The following is an 18,737-nucleotide window of genomic DNA, read 5'->3' as shown; positions in this document are numbered from 1 at the left end:
TAGGCATTAAAGTTACCCAATCTTCTTTAGGCATTATTATTAGTCAACATAAGTATACCATGGACATTCTTACTAAAACTAGTATGCTTGATTGTCATCCTTATGATACTTCTATGAATCTCAATATCAAGCTTCCTTTGAGTCAAGGGGAGCCATTGAAAGACCCAAAAAGATATCATTGCCTGGTAGGCAGACTCAACTATCTCACCATCACCAGACCTGACATCACTTTCACGGTTAGCATGGTAAGCTAGTTTCTAAATGCTCCTTGTGATAGCCATTGAGATGTTGTGACACGTATTCTTTGATACATAAAAAATACTCTGCATTGAGGGTTATTGTATGAAGACAAAGATAATACTAAGATTACTTGTTATTCTAATGCAGATTGGCCAAGATCCACTTCTAAATACTATGTTCTTATCGATGGAAACTTGATCTCATGGAAAAGCAAGAAGCAAAACATAGTTGCCAGATCTAGTGCAGAAGTAGAATATCGTGCTATGGCGACAACCACTTGTGAGCTTACGTGGCTTAGCTAACTACTACTACAACTACAAGTAGGAGACATCCATGAAACAAAACTTATTAGTGACAATCAAGTTGCACTTCACATTGCATCAAACTCGGTCTTTCATGAAAGAACTAAACACATAGAGATTGATTATCACTTTGTGAGAGAAAAGGTGCTTTCTAGAGAAATCACGACTAATTTTGTTAATTTTAGTGATCAGCTGGCTGACATGTCCACCAAACCTCTTAAAGGCCCTCGGATTGAGTACATTTGTAACAAGCTTAGTGCATATGACATATATGCTCTAACTTGAGGGGGAGTGGTAGAATATAATTAGTCATTAGCTGTTACAAATTTGTAAGAAATTAAAAGTTACATATTTTACAAAATTAAGAATATTAATTCTTAATTATTAAATAGAAATTAATTGTATTTAATTCTATAAATTAGTATAAATTTATACTGTGTGGGTTGCATTAGACACACAACACATTTAACAAATATACTTTTCTATAGCTTGCATGGAGTACGATCATAAATAGATTTTTGTTGCATGTCACTATTTTATCATTTGTTAATTTTTTTTCTTTTGCATGATTGTTATGGCTAAATCTAGTAAGTAAAACTTAGGTGAACTCTGTGGTGTGAATTTTTCCTTTGATTATCATGAAACTCCTTATCTAGTGTAAAACTCTGTGCTAAAAACGCAGTTTTCCCTAGTATTTTGGTTTACATTGATCTAGATAAATAGTGAAAGAATGATTTTGTGATAGATTGTATTTCTGTCACTTTGCATGAATAATGATTTCGTCTACCTGCATATGAGGGGTTCAAGGAAATCGTCTGCTATAAATTCAATTTAGAATTCTAATATGCACATGTGTGTAATTTCGTTCTGAGTTCATTGTTTGATTGTATCATGTTAGTTTTTTTATCGTAATCAGAAGAAATAACCTTCTTTTCATACTCATAATCCAAATAGAATTTGTAGAAAATTTTATAAAACTGATATAAGTATTCAAGCCACAAAAATTGTATTTTTGCATCTATTTTCTTTGTATCTACCAAAATCAATGACTTCCCATTAACTCTCCCCTTTTTGTCAGACCTGAATTCTAACCTTTCACCTACATAAAAAAAAAAAAGTTGATGTCTCACTTAAAGTTTTAGTTATATATTGAATAAGTTCTAAGAAAGAAATTGTTTTTTGCGTTTTCCTTTTATGGGTTACTAATTGTATTCTCTTTAAAAAAACAAAAAAACACATGTAATGCTAAATTTGGAATATAAATTGTACATGGAAGGAACCTTGTTAGTTTGCCAATCTAATAATTGGATTTAATTCTTTTAGGATGCATATAAGAATCACTATATTTTGTATTAGCATCTATCACTGTTTGAACTGAGAACGCATACACTTCTATTTGCTAAACCTATTTCCCCACAATCTAATTTGTTGTTTCATTCTACCCTTTAATATTTCAAATTGTGACACATTTTTTAACACCTCACCACACATCCTATTCGTTATAATTATAGTAAGGCTTCTACGGACTTTTTGCAGAATTTGTGTATGTGAAACCAGAAATGTGAACTTTTATTCTCAACTAAAGGCATACTAGTATTTTGCTGTTATATTCTACAAAATGGAACACTCAATTTGTATTGATAGAAAAATATTTGTTAGCAGTAAAAGCTCCTTACTCAATTTGCATGATTACTATACTGTTTTTGAACTGAGACTTGTATAGTTTTGATTCCATAATTGTTATGATAGAATAGTATTTTTCCAACATCTTAACTTTCGATTTCATTTCAAGTCTATACCTTATACTAATTGTGAATGAAAAATTGTAATGCTAGAAGTAAATGAAGACTTATCTCTGTTTATATTTAATATGCATCATGTATTCTATCAGATCTGAGACAAATCTCAATTATGAATCGTTGTACTTTTGTATGGACTTTGATTGTGTAAGTTGTATAGTTTTCATAAATTTGTAGGGACTAGGTTGATATCATTTTAGACTATTGGCAGTAAATGGACTCATATAAAACTACACTATTATAAATGAATAAACTCCAAAAATCATAACTAAGTTAGGAGATTTAAAGAAAGAACTGAAAGAAATTGAATAACTATAATTTATGCACTTTCTCCCTACACACTAGACTAAGCCATACCTACCTTAACTAGATGTAATGGGTTTAAAAGTATCAATTAACAAACCTAATAAGCTAAAATAATTGGAGGCCTATAGAATAAATTACGTAGGAAGAATATTATAATTTCTTAAGATGGACCTTAGGATAAACCTTATTGAGTTTATCTCGTAAATTTGCATGCATGGAACTCTGATATGGCAGATTACTCCTTTATCTCGTTTGAGCACGGTTATCATTGTAAAGCGGTGTGTGTATAGTTTAATATAAAAACAATATATTCATTCGATCATTCGTCATACATCACATATGTGTTTAGGTTCATGGAAAGGCCTTGGGAGTAGTGAGGGAAGGGGGGAATAACCAAATGGTGTGGAGTAGCTCACTACAATAGGGTCACGTTGCCGACAAGTCTTTGCTAATTTTGGCGCGAACACCCATTATCAGGATTCTGGCAAGCCCATTCCTAAAGAAGTGTTTTATTAATGAATACTGAATATTAAACTGATGACAACCTTGTGGAGGAAACGATGAAAATAAGAGGAAGTGCAAATTGAGAGTGACATGCATTTCATTTTATAACCTTACTTGGACTCATGCAAGCATGTGATACATTTAGTAAATACTTGTATGATAGTATTATGTTTATAGAATGAGAATATCCCTTAAATTTTTCTTATGTACTTATTGTGGTTATTGTGTGAATTATTTTCTAATACCTTGAACTCATTTTCTAGTTTATTTCCTAGTATTGTTTTTCGCTTTGTTTTGTGTGTATGTGTCTATATATATATATATTGCAGATATGCATTGACCAGGCGAGGATTTGAGTCTTTTCTATCAAGGAGGATGTATGAATCTACCAACTAGAGATTCATTGGCAAATCTACAGGGGTTTAATTTCCATGGCTGTGGGGTCCGTGAGTGAAGAGGATTGGAAGCCTTTTTGAAACGACAATATTTTGGCCAAAATTTCCATTCCTTTACCAAAATTGGAATGACATATTCCATCCTCCTCATCTACTCCCCTCTTAAGATGTCCAAACCAAACACTTACCCCTAATCCACAGAGAAACCCAAGTAAAGCCCCTATAGTCACCAACTCACATCCTACTCCCGAACCTAAGTGAAAAGACATAGAGGTTGTTGAGTCCTCCTTCCGACCAGTAATCTGCCCTTCTATAAGAATCCCCCTTCGCCCTCTAACGATGTAAGACCATCTGTTTGACATTCATCACTGCTACCACCTTAGCCTACACCTCGCTCAACACTGTCTATGATTGGATGGATTGATAGTGACAATGAGCTGTCACTTTCTCCCTGACATCAAGTGGGAAATGCTAATGCCCACAAGCAAGTGTGAATGGTTGTGGTTGTGACCCCTTATTTCTTTTGGACATTTGAACATGTTGGTTTGTTAAGGTGCAATTGTGATTTTTGCTCATTGACTCTAACTTGACCAGACTAGCATAGATGATCTTGACATGTATGTGCAGTTACCATGTAAACAGGCAATTCTCTTAAATGTGATTAAGATGTGTTGTGACCTTTCGACAAAGATTCTCAAGGAGTAGAGTATGATTCATTGATTAAAATAGGCAAGTTGATCCGGTCTTGCATATTTCATGATATTCTTAAATTGTAAATACAATCATGTAATCTAAAGAAACGTTATGCACTTTAACTCTCTAATTCACTACATGTAGTTTATCCTTCAACGTAATGCATCACCCACCTCAATTGTGTGCAAGGTAGTATAATAGTCGTGACAACGATCGCTTATAATATAATTAATTATGCTTAGGAATGGAAACAACCCAGGCGGCCTAACAAGGGCTTGTAGCCTAGCCTGCTTTAGGCCTGACCTCCTTAATAAACAAACAACGCTTAGACTATTTTTAAGGACTATTTAAGTAAATAGGCCAAACCTGAGTTGTTTGCAAAGCCTATTAAGTCTGACATGCCAGCCTAACAATAATAATAATAATAATAATAATAATAATAATATAATATCAGTATTCAAAAATTGGGATTCGAACCTACTCCCTACAGTTTATCTCTTAATAGGCCTATTTACGGCCTGTTTCTTGCATGTTAGCTAGCCTGGCTTAGCCTATTTCCATGCCTAATTATGGTATGTTCAAGAGTTATGAATTCTGACATACAAATATAGCACAATAGGATAAACATTAATCAAGAACAAAAACACGAAACTATCATAAATTATAAAAATCTCATAGAATCATGCAAATAATCCACCATAATCCTTATTATGAATTTAACTAGACATAATATAAAACAAAACCAAAATAATATTAAACAAATCTATAGTTATTTGAAAAGTAAATGCAAACTAGAGGAGTCTCCAATGACAAAAGAGATTAAGAGAGTTCTTGATCCCAAGACGTGCTCTCAAAGCTCTTGCAGTCATAAGCGACTAGCCAACACAAAGATTGGAGATGCAAATCGTTGCTCTTGAGGTCACTTTAAATGGTTTAAAAATCCTAAAATTTCTTCATAATTAGAATTCTCTCAGGTAAGCACGGTCGTGCATGACCATAAACACAACCATGCATATTTTCAAAGCACCTCCATGCTGGCTATAAGGGTATAGGCGTGTTGGCTGCTACAAAGCCTAATTTTCTATCTAATTTGAACCTAAAATGCACTCCAAAACTTAGTTGTGGCCTTCTTGAATTAAACAACATAATAATAATCAAAATTAGTGTAAAAATCTGATAAAATAAAGGTTACTCATAATATATAGACTATAAAAATATATTAAAATAAATATTTATTAGGTTTCAATTGACTAAAGTGTTAATTGATTCCTTTACTAAATTTCCATCTAACTCAATTAGAGATTGCATGCTCTTGAATTGATCAAAATTTCAACTTAACTACTTTGTTTTAAGTGTCCCACAAGCTAAATCCTTATTGGTTCATTTGTGTTTAATTTTCTTAGCCTATTAAAAACATTACCTTTGATTTAACTAAAGTATTTGAACATGGAATACTTAGTGCACTTCTCTAGATATTGAATATCAATTACTTAGTCAAATTTGGCCATCATTTTCACACTAATAGGCTAGATTTTAATATTTCATGTAATTTATTTTTGTCTTTGCATTTTAAGCTTGTTATTTAGTCATCTTTTATTTCTTATACTTTTCTTGTTTAACCTAATTAATCATGGTTCTAACATTTTTAAGGTTTTTAATTAATTAATTACAATTAAAGCTTAAATGAACCTATTTATAACTCTACTTGAAAACTTATTAAAAAAAAAAGCAATTACTAAGAAAAAATTTAAATATTATAGTAGTTACTGTACGATAATATAAGTTACTCCTATTACTATTATTATTATTATTATTAATATTATTATTATTATTATATTTAATGAGAAGAAATTAATTAAATTTACTAGTTTTGAAACAAAATTACATCTTTTTAAACTTTTTATCTAATCACACTAAATGACATTAATTGTTATTATGATCTTTATTTTTAATTTTTTTTACTTTATTTGTATTATGATTTTATATTTTTCATTGGTGAAAAATATTTGTCACATGTAAGTTTATATTTGCATAAGAGAAGTTAATTTAATTTTATATTATCTCATAAATTGTAAATGAGAATATTTTATTAAAAAGTGAAGTATATAGTAAAATTATTTTGCTTCCTAATTTATTACATATAGTTTTTTAAATTAAAATTATCTCAGAATAATGTATGAATTACACTCCTTCTCATTGTAAATTCTACTTTTTCTTACTTTTTTATTAATTTTATTCCAAATTTTGGTGGTAAAAATTATCACTTAATTTTTTCTTATTATCTTATATAAATTTTTAAATTCTTCATCATTTTTTTGTTTACATATATAAAATTTCCTTTATTGACTTAAACTTTCAAATTCTATAAATATTTTTGTTTATATAAAATTTATAATACTTTATATTTCTAATCATTTAAAAATTATTATAATTTTACTAAAATTTTATCATTTTTATATATACTATATGTAGTTACAGAATTAAGTTAAAATAATTTTTAAAAAATTATTAATTTAAATAATTTTATTATATTATAATATTTATGTTAATATAAAATAAGTTTGGGTTGGACAAATTACAAATAAGTTAATACCTGGTCCTATTTATAAGAAATAATTATAAAAAAAAGTTATTTTAAATATAAGAAATAAAGACTTTTTTTTAATGCATTAAATGTCATATTCTTTTCATAGCTTTGTTTGTTATAGGATTTGTCTTAACGGTGCGTTCACTTTTGACTTATAAAATTTGATATATTTATATATTTAATATATAATACATTAATTTGATCATTTGATATTATAGATATTTTTAAAATAAAATATAAATGATGACATATAGCTATTTTTTATTAATCTTAAAAAATTCAATTTTTATTTTTTATAAATAGGATTGGAAGAAATATTTAATAAGTCTTCTTTGAAAAAATTATATATTTATTATAAATATACTTTTTTAAAAATAAAATTTCTGCTCTCCAAACTTTTCATCTGATTTTACTTAATGATATTAATTGTCACCCTATCTTTATCTTTACATTGTCTCTTCGTTGACTTCTCTTTATCTTCTTTAAATCTATAGACACATTTTTATTTAGTTCTTTTATTTCTCTAATAACCATTCATTTTCGATTTCACCTTCAATCTAGTATCATAATTTTTTTAACATATGCTTTCCAAACATAAATACAACTAATGCTATTATGTTAATACATAAAAAAAAAAAAAGTGTTATACTCATATTTGTGTTTTACTTTTCAGGATTTTAGAGATTTTATAAGTTATAAAATATAATTAGGTCGTTGAATATATTGATGAAGAAACTACTACTAATGTGTTAATGCTAAGAAAACTGAATAAAATAATTCGGTTCACACATCACAATATTTAGCACATAAATATGTAAAGCATTTATTAATATTATATTACCTAAAAATTTGGAATATATATAAACCAAGTTATACCTTTAAATGTTTTATGTATGTTAAAAATATTAAAATTAAAATTATAAAATATATTTCTTCTAAAAAAAATAAAAGGTGTACTATATATATATATATATATTAACAATTAACAAATCATATAAAGTTATTTTTTCCAAATTTTTCACATTAATAGTTATAAATATTACTTATTGTGTGTATTCATATTTGTGAGTATATGTAATATTTAAAATTGATAAATTTAAATATTAGTCAATTCATACACATAGACCGTGCAAAAATATCTAATTTTTATGTTTATGTTCTATTGATACAAATTGTTACCTGAAATCTGTCCATATGCTTTCCTTTTATTTCGCATCATCTTTTCTCTCTCTCATTCTTCTGCAAATTTTTCTCAGGGTTTCTTTAGCCATCACAACTTTATTAAAAAATCCAGATATTCAACGTTATAATTTCACTATCCTTTCCAGAATTGGATGATAAATACATGATTCAATTCTTATCAAATAGCTACACCTGATATATAGTTCTTCTATGTGTTGCGAAGCCTCGTACCTTGTTCCATTTTTCACCCTTTTTCACCAAAATATTTTAGCTATTTTTTTGGTGAAAGGCCGAAGTAAATTGATTAAGGATCTATGCATACAGAGGTACGAAATCCATGTGATGTTATTGCTGTTTCCTGAGTTTTGTCTTTGGTAATTTTTAAACAAATTTCTCTAAGATGGAATGGCAGATATGGGAAACCTGAGCATGATATTGAAAAAGTTAGTTTTGCCAAAACTGTCACACATATTCATACTTAGTTATGCCTATTTTGTGGAGAAATTCTTATGTACTAGATTTTATTAGAAAGTTAATTGAACACAAATTTCAATTATTGTTGTCATATGTTCTATCCTAATTAGCTAGTTATGTAGAATTTGGGTTTTGTCATTTCACAAGAGAGATTATATATGTCTTAGAGCTTTTTTACATATAAGTCACCATTTGGGTTTACATTGGTGATTCAGTAAGTAAAATTTAGTTTATATTTCAACTATTTTTTAAGGCATTCATGGATTTAAAGTTAAGCGCTCAATCAAGAATAATGAGAAATGATAGCCAAAATTTTGTTCTTTGACACTCATTGATTTAAAGAAAGTAACTCAATTAATTTGGACCCTTACTAGTGACATTTAACTAAAAAACTAAATTGTGCTCATTTAGATCATCCTTAAGAAAATAACAGTTAAGCTACAACTGTAATTTGTGATATTTGGATATCAACTGATATTTATGATCACAATGATGGTCATTAAAAGTATGAAACAAATTACGCTCATTAAGATATTTTGTACTTGTAACAACTTTACAGGTTGTCTTTAGAAGATATTTGCTACCAGCAGAAAAGGTTTATCTATCATTGTCATTTGTTTATAATTACAAGGCATGGTTGCTTGATTTGGTAAGAAATAAACTTGTTCTCGCAATTCATATATATGTTTATTTGATTAAAATAAATGAAATTGATCTAGATTTTATTTCATCTATATATAGCGGTAATCACACTCTTTATACACTATACCCTATGTATTTTTTACTCCACTAATAAAGAATATAACTACGTTATTAGTTTTGTCAAGGAATTTTACTTTTAAATACAATATGAAAAAGCGATGTTAAAGAGTGAGTGAAATTCAAGCAGTTATCTAGAGGTATGATTTAACTTCAATCGCTCATAATTTACATAATATCATGGTTTTCCTTTAAAATTTACTCAATGTTTAATTTGTCTGTATTGAAAGATTAAGTTGCTACAAATAAGAAGGTATTTTTAAACTATTTTAAACTTATGCCACAATTTTAACTTCTCCATTTGTTCTAAATTTTCTCTTTCCTTTTTGCTTGCAAATATAAAGCTTTCAAAAATAATATATAACAAACTATTATTGTTGATTGAATTTTTTAAACATGAAAAAAAAATTGTGTATGTGGTTTGAAAATTATTTTATTGATTAAATAATTGAATATTTAACTATCAATTAAATTTACTCAATTCTTTAAGATTATGTATTTGTGTGAAATTATCTTACGAATACAATAAGCTTTCTAAAAGGTTGTTGATTTTTTGTGAATGCAGGGATCATGGCTCACAAATACTTGTTTGCAAGCCTATATATATGTTTCTTCAAAATGTTCATCCTTTACATACAACATTAGAGTTAACTTTAGAAACAACTCTTGGTAAGGACTTGACATATTTAAATTCTAGAGACTTGTCATTGTATTGGCCAAGCTTAAATGTGAAGTTAGAACGTGTAAATATGCAACCAAGGACAAGTGCTGGAGATGCTTTCCGTGTAAGTGCATCAAGTACACCTAGCAATTTAAGTAGAGGATCTGACCCAGATGACAACGAATCACGAGGTGATGTTTACATATGGGGAGAAGTTTTGACAGATGGGGTATCATCTAATTGGAGTGGAACTCAAGTCCCTTTTAAGTCAGATGTGTTGATTCCTAAGCTTTTGGACTCAAAAGTTGTTCTTGATGTTTGCCAAATTGCATCTGGTGGATGCCACATTGCTATGATTACAAGGCAAGGAGATGTTTTTACCTGGGGAGAAGAATCAGGGGGAAGACTTGGCCATGGAATTGATAAAGATTTTCGCCATCCTCACCTTGTTAAGTTTGAGGAAGATACAAAGTTGGAGTTTGTTGCATGTGGAGAGTATCATACTTGTGTTGTATCTCAATCTTATGAACTTCTCACATGGGGTGATGGCACATATAATGTTGGACTTCTTGGGCATGGTAATGAGTGCAGCCATTGGATACCAAAAAAGGTTAATGGCCTTTTAGGACTTGAAGTTGTATCTGTTGCATGTGGCACATGGCATTCAGCATTGGCAACATCAAATGGAAAACTTTTCACTTTTGGTGATGGAGCTTTTGGTGTCTTGGGCCATGGAGATAGAGAGAGCGTGTTATATCCAAAGGAGGTACAATTATTAAGTGGCCTAAAAACTATAAAGGTTGCATGTGGAGTTTGGCACACTGCTGCTATTATAGAAGTTACATTTCAATCTGGTTCAACTGCTTCACCATGGAAGCTCTTCACATGGGGTGATGGTGACAAATATCGTTTAGGTCATGGAAATAAGGAAACATACCTTCAACCTACTCGTGTGTCTCCACTTATGGAATATAATTTCCAACAAGTAGCTTGTGGGCATACCATGACTATTGCTCTCACTACATCTGGTCATGTCTTTACAATGGGAGGAACTGAAAATGGTCAATTAGGAAATCCAACATCTCTTGGAAAAATACCAACACTAATTCAAGATAAGTTGCTTGGTGAGTATGTTGAGCAAATATCATGTGGAGCACATCATGTTGTTGTTTTAACTTCAAGAAGTGAACTATATACGTGGGGAATGGGTGCCAATGGCAGGTTAGGACACGGAGACACAGAAGATAAGAATACTCCTACATTGGTCACGACCTTGAAAGATAAGCATATAAAAAATATATCATGTGGCTCAAACTTCACATCTTGTATTTGTGTCCATAAATTGGTCTCTGGAACTGACCAATCAACTTGTTTTAGTTGTCAACAAGCATTTGGCTTAACAAGGATAAGGCACAGTTGTCATAATTGCGGATTGGTTTTCTGTCATACTTGTAGTTCTAAAAAGGCATTGAAAGCAGCATTGAGTCCAACTCCAGAAAAACCTCATCGTGTATGTGATAATTGTTATGTTAAGCTTAAAGATGTTGGGGATGGTGGTGCTTCCAAGTTTAATACAAAGGAAAGTCTTTATTCTTCAATAAATGGAAAAGAAATTTTAGTCCAAGGAACATCAAGGTCAACAAGAAATCTTTTTTCTCCCTCCATTGAACCAATTAAATACCTTGAGATCAAGAGTAGTAAGCCTACAAGCAAAGATGATTCTACTTCCTTCGTACAAGCTCCTAAAGTTTCATCTCTTTCACAGTTAAATCCAAGTTCATTAAGTTATACTCAAAGTGTTTTGAAGCCTAATATAACTCTTACTCCATCAGAAACTTCACCACCTCCACGATCTCTTGCCAACTATAGGCCCGCATACACAAGTAGACAATGTCCTCCACGTCCTGCCAACCCTAGATTTTCTGGAAGTCTTATCGATAATTTGAGAAGGAAAAATGAGCTTTTGAACCAAGAAGTTTCAAAGTTGCAAAAACAAGTAAATTCATCAGCATTCTAGCATAATAACATATCTTTTGTATTTGCAAAAAATTGTTTTTCCCTTACTAATAAGTTGATCGTAATTTATATTTCTATATAGATTCAAAGTTTGAAGAATAAGAGTGACATAAAAGATGTGGATATTCAAAAGCTTCAAAAAAAGGCTACAGAAGCTATTGCCTTGGCTGCAGTGGAATCTTCTAATCATAGAATAACAAAGGAATTTGTTGGATCTAGTATATATCAGGTAGATATCTACATTTTGTATTTTTATGAAATTAAAAAACAAATCAAAATTAGTTATTAGGACAATTTCAACATATAGCATTCTAATGTTTTTACTAGATTAGATTTAAATGGTTATAATAGAAATCGTAGTTGTGTTACTTGTAACACTTTGAAGTTAAGTTTAAGCTTTTAGTAGATTATATTGATGTGTAAACTAACAAAATAAGAGTTTTGTCTTTGCTATTTGTATAATGGTTTGATGAAATTTTCATATTTTTCTTAATACTTTTGAATAAGGCAATTCTAAGCTTTCAAGTTGCACCTAATAGTTCATATCATTTCTCAATCAACTAAATATTTTAGAGGTAATATTGTTACCTAAAATAGGAGAAAAAAAAGATGTAATAACAAAACAAAAATGGATATAAATTAAGATTTTTTGTTTTTAACCTAAATTGCTAAAAAAATATTGTCATTGGTTTTGTCCAGTTAAAAGAAATGACTATGAATCTATCACAAGAAACACCAGAAAGTAAAGATTTGAGAACTATGATTGCTCGAGTTGAAGATTTTCTTAAAGATATTTCAGAAATTGAAGCACCTTCCATGCCTTCAAAGTTGGAGTCCCAAAAACAAAATGTGGTTGATATACCTACTTCAAATATTGACTTTTCTAAACTACAAAGACAAAAACTAGAACAAAATATTGATGTTGCAAGGGTTCATCCATGTGAAGATGGAGGAAATGTCCTAGAAGAAAGTACAAAGTTGGAATCTAAGCAACAAAATACACTTGATATATTTGCCTTGGATACCAACACTTTTGAACTACAAGAACACAAATCAAAACAAAATGTTGATGCCACAAAAGTTGATCCAAGTCAAGATGGAGAAGATTTCCTTGAAGAAAATAATGGATCAAAGTTGCAATTTGAGCAACAAAATACACTTGATATACCTTCATTAGATGCTAGTGCTTTTAAAGTGCAGGAACACAGACCAGAAGAAAGTGTCAATGCTGTAGAAGATGATTCATGTAAAGATAGAGAAAATTTCCTAGAAGAAAGTAATGGTTCAATGTTAAAGTCTGAGAAACAAAATGAAACTAATGAGCATGTTGTAATTAATGACATTGCTAAACTACAAGAGCATAAATTAGAAGAAAATGTTGATGCTACAATAGCCCTTCAACAATATAATGGATCATCTGTATCTAGTGTTGGAGAAACAATACCTCCACAAAACTTAGAAAATGGTTCAAGATCATTAGACTCAATGCTGAGAAAACAAGGAGAAATACAAGTTATTGAAAAATTTGAGCATGGTGTTTATGTGACGCTTATGCTGCAACCAGATGGCATCAAAATTTTTAAACAAGTTAAATTCAGGTGAGTTATATATTTTAATTTTTATCTCATTTTGATTTGGTATCTACATTCAAAATAATTCTCTTAGCTTCACAAAATTGAATCTAATTACGTACATTTTTTTCATACACTTAAACATGAATGAGTATTTAAAATTAACTAAATAATAATTACATTATTTAAAATCATCTTATGTGATATTGAACTTGAATGTATATCTTTAACCATATGATTTCCATTAGTAATAATGCATGCAGATATATTGATAAATTCTTTGATGTTTTTTATGCAATATACATTTAAAAGACTTAGACAACATTAGTACATGTGGTATGTACCCTTGTTTATGATTTTCACATGTTCTTATTTGATCATCTTATGGAAGTAAGAAATTATTTATGTTACAATTTTTTGGATTTTTATCCTATTTTAATTTTATAAGAAATTATTACATTATATATTAAAACTGACTTCATTTAATTCATGTAATTAATTTTAACAAAATTTAAAAAAAAAGGTTTTACTTAGTGATTTTTTATTATTTTTATCTCAACATTTTTTTGTCCTTTTTTCTTTAATATTTTTATTTTTCTTTAATATTTCTTTCTTATTTTATTATTTGGATGCAGTAAACGAAGATTTACAAGAAATCAAGCAGAAGAATGGTGGAATCAAAACAAGATTAGAGTTCTTAAAAAATATTGTCCAACACATCAAAAGCTAACAACTGGATCATGTAATGACACATCACTTGTTAAAGAAAATATTGAGATATCAACTTCTAAAACTTAAGCTAATCTTCCTGTGGTCATCATTTTAGTCAAAATGATTTGATATCAAAAAATCATTAGTCTAACCACCATATGTAGAAACGAAGGTTTAGGCACATTAATAGAAAAGTAGGTAATATTTTACAACACAATATGAATATAACCATTTATTTGATTAATGAAGATAGAAATTATAGTTAGATATATAGGAAGAATACACGACATGATTTACCTGTAGAAAATTTAACATGTAGTCATTTTGTATATTAATTCAAAAGTGTTATAATATGAAAAAAAAATATTGGTAACTTAATAAAATATTTTGTCAAAATTTTCAGAACAAATAATAACCTCACAGGATGTTTTAAGTAAATTTTTTTTTGTATTAATTTAAAATACCAAAACACGTCCTCAATAAATATAATAACTAGATATTAAATAATAATCCTAAACTGTTTGACTATATATAATATTTGTATAAATCTTAAATGAGTTGCTAAATGCATATTTGTGTATTTTTTACATTTACTTACATAATAAAATATCTAAATATGTGGTATTTAGATTGCCTTGGTAATAAAATAAATTTAAAATATTTTAGTATCAAACTAAAAAAAAAAGCCACTTTAATTTGTTATCTAATATAAAATTGTCATTTGTAATAATTGAATATTTGAAGACTTTGTTCTACAAAAGTTAAAGACCATCATCATTTCCAATAAATACAAAACTCAAGAAAACGAAAACAAAGTAAAAAGAGGAAAAAATGTCTTTATAAAGTTCAAACCATAGAGTTAGTATTCATGAATCTTAAAATAATATAATATGCTATAACTTCAAACTCAATAGCCTTTTATTTTATTAGTCTCTTAATGATATAGTACTTTAAGGCAAAATATAAAAAAAGGGAGAAAAAAATGACAAAACAAGATTCGAAATATTCCAAATGATACGTAAACTTTATAACTTTGATTTGTTCAAAACATTATATAACTAGTTGATAGTTAAATTAAATAACTTCTCACAAAAAATTCATATACCTTACCAAAATTATCTTTAAAATTCAAACAAATGTCAAATATTACTGAAGTGCATACATATGAGAAATTATAATTTTATGATCACACTCCATATACCTATAAGTTATATAATTAATAAAAAAAATGATGCATGAAATGCTTGACTACCTCTTGATTGTGCTTCATAAGGTAAGGATGACCATTAAGCAAAGTTATCATCTTATTTATAACTCAATTTGGATCACAAAGCACACCATTATATGCTTTTCATTTCGAGCTCATTTATTGCACCAACTGAAGTGGATAAACATTAGCATTGTGCCTTAATTTACTAATTATGTCAAACTTTTTTTTTTCTTCCATATCAATAAAGTGCATCTTTTAATTACAATTTTTATGTATCTTTTATATTATTTTTTAATTTTATCTACTTAATTATAATTGGTCCCTTTCAAAATATCTTTCTAATGGTATTAATCAAAAATCATCATTGGCTATAGACCAAGAATTATCACCAACTAGCAAACTAGAATTTATTCAATGAACTAATAATTAAACTAGAATGTATTTAGTTACAATACAAGTTCTGTCTAGTGATTTAAGTTAAAAAAAATCATAAAATCTAAAAAAAACAAATAACACTGACAAGGAAAGTAATAAAATATTCAACTATAAGCTATATTATTTAATGTTTCTCCTTTAAAGCTATTACATAGTCATAACATGAGCTAGTTACTTCAATTTTTTCAATATTAATAATGATCCTTTCGGGTACATAAAATTTATACTAACTAGTAATAAAATATTTTTTTTTAGCTTTCAAAATATATTATTAATATTACCCTCTTTAACTTGTCCTATTGCCAAATCATTTATGACTTACAACACTAGCACACCTATGCAAGCCGACAATGAAGAATATTAGAAAAAATAATATATTTACAATATATCAAGGAAAATTAATGGCAATAAAGATTAAAGAAAAAAAGATTGTTATACCTAATTGATGAGAAGAAAGGAAAATTAATTATTATTTACAAAAAAAGTACTATAAAACTGGGTTAAGCATTGATAGATTAAAATAACTAAGTTTTTTTTAAAGATTTTGTAGTATATAGTCAAACTTAGGTCAATTTATAGGGATATATTCTCAGTCAAATTTAATTTTAGATTTTCTTTTAAAAAATGCAAATAAATTTTTTTTGAATTTTAGAAATTACAAATTAATCAAATTAAATTACAGACAGAATTAAAGTGAGTAAAAATATATTAAAAAACATCAATCCACAGAATACTAATTGCGTGTAACTTCGACTATCACAGTATCTAAAAATTTAAATCTGAATTTGAACAATCGTCTAATTCAATTATTAATTCAATTGAATAACTTAATTAAAATAAATTACGAATTACATCAAATAATCATTTAATCTAATCTGCATTAATTATCAAATCAAGCATCAATCAAGTCATAATTTAAATTCTAACAACAGAAAAGTTAATCATAATTGCAATACAAAATTCTGAGATTAGAGAGAAAAGAGAATAAACTTGAAGCAATTTTAGCGCAGAACTCAAGTCAAAATTATTGCTTTTAGATTCCGTAAATTGAACGAGAGGTTTACCTTTCTATTGAAATGCTTAACCCATACAAGAATGAAAAAAGAACGAGAGAGTTTGAGAGAAAGTAAAAATAAATATTCTTATTTTAGCCAAGTCTCAAAATCTCAAGGTGTCTAATAATATCATACCCTAATTCAGAACTTTATTAGTCTATTTATAAATTCTAATTAGGGTAAATTAAGTGGTCAAAATGTAGGCCTCTATAATATATAAAAGTCCAAATACAATTATTAAATAATAAGGGTCCAAATGCAATACTGCAAAAAAAATTAGCAAATCTGCCTCAGCTTCAAAAATTATAAAAAATTGAAAACAATTCTAAATCTAGCGATCCATATATGCATTTTGAAGTTCTAGATGTGTAGAATATAATGTAACTAGAATTAGCCAAAAACGATATCTGTAGAAAAGTTTATGGCCGAAAAAGTAGTCAGTGGTGAGAATTACTGAAAAATATAAAATTAAAACATTTACTTGTAACATGTCTAATTTATTCTAATAAGTAAAAAATAGTAAAAACTCTAAAAACACAGTATATTAAAAGTATTTATAAATCAAAATATAAATATAAATATAAACCTAAAATATGTCACATCAAGCATATTAAAACAATTATGTGAAAACTAAAAAAAAATCAATGAAAAATTAAAAGAAAAATGAAATAATAAAAAACTCATTAAATTTTCCAAAATATCAAGAAAAATGCTTGCATCTATCCATGCAATGAGAGAGAGAGAGAGAGATTTTGGTTTGAAAAACAAGTTGGGAGAGGAAGTGATAGTTTAATTTTTTTGGGGAAAAATGATTTTTTAAAAAGGAAGTTTTGGATAAAAAGGTTCTACTTACCCTGATTCTTGACATTTTATAACTTTTCAATATTTGGTAATTTGTCCTAATTAAATAAAAATATTTTTTTAATAATCATGTTAATTAAAATTTATAAAATGATTTACTGGTAAATTGTTTAGGAGGCCAAATAAAAATTATTTTTTGTTGCAGTGAATCATTCTTTCTACCCACTTGGATTTATCATATCAATATATGGAGACAACATGTCCAGTTAATGATCATGTTATATCCTATTAACTTGAAACATGTAATTAAGGGCTTTGTACTAAATTAAATTATTTTAAATTGTTAAATTTAAAAATTAAAAATCAAGTGTTTACCATGTATTGTTAAAATTTTAAAATTACTAATGTCCCATTAACGATAACGAGCAGGATAAAGAAGTTTGGAATTAATGAATTAAGTAGAATATGATTGTAATTTACATTATAATGATTGAATTAAGTCTTAATTTTTTTATTTATAATTTTTTTATGCATAACCCTAAACTTAGTCTTAACAGCAGTCAAAAGTACAAATTTGTTTACAAATCTCTTTGTACTTTTATTATTTGCAGCTAAGTTTAAATGTCTTCATGAACCTATTTAATAATAATAATAAAGGAATTTAATCCACCTTCGGATAGTCGGTTTTAATAGACTTAGTCCAGCTTAATAAATATTAGTTTGTCAACATACACCGCAGTTTGAAAGCGTCCAAATATATAAATTCAAATAAGTATTTCAACAATTTAATTCAACGACAACTAGTCTTCAATATTACCATCCTCCTTCAAAACTCCCTTCAAACTTGGTCATTGACTATTTCACATCCCATGCCACACACACACACACATATATATATATATCAAAATTCCAAGATTGATTGTTTCGATTAGAGAAGAATACATACCCCTCAAACCACAGTACAAAAAAATTTGCTAGAAATTGAAAGGTCAATATCCATATCCAACAATTTCTTTGTAAACTTCAAATTTCAGCT

At 28.2% G+C, this 18,737-nt stretch overlaps 1 protein-coding gene across 1 annotated transcript; it reads left to right on the top strand.

The window, feature by feature from the left end:
- The first annotated feature begins 8,322 nt into the window (after positions 1-8,322).
- Positions 8,323-14,287, top strand: LOC113850959 (PH, RCC1 and FYVE domains-containing protein 1-like). Its single transcript, XM_027481464.1, has 6 exons — positions 8,323-8,334; positions 9,042-9,118; positions 9,807-11,898; positions 12,001-12,147; positions 12,618-13,516; positions 14,125-14,287. The coding sequence occupies exons 1-6, from the start codon at positions 8,323-8,325 to the stop codon at positions 14,285-14,287; spliced, it is 3,390 nt and encodes a 1,129-aa protein (XP_027337265.1).
- The last annotated feature ends 4,450 nt before the right edge of the window (positions 14,288-18,737 follow it).

The sequence above is a fragment of the Abrus precatorius genome, unplaced genomic scaffold (assembly GCF_003935025.1).
Source record: "Abrus precatorius isolate BTA unplaced genomic scaffold, Abrus_2018 Scaffold9, whole genome shotgun sequence".
NCBI lineage: Eukaryota > Viridiplantae > Streptophyta > Magnoliopsida > Fabales > Fabaceae > Abrus > Abrus precatorius.
Note: the sequence above shows the minus strand (reverse complement) of the source record. Positions and strands in the feature narration are given on the sequence as shown.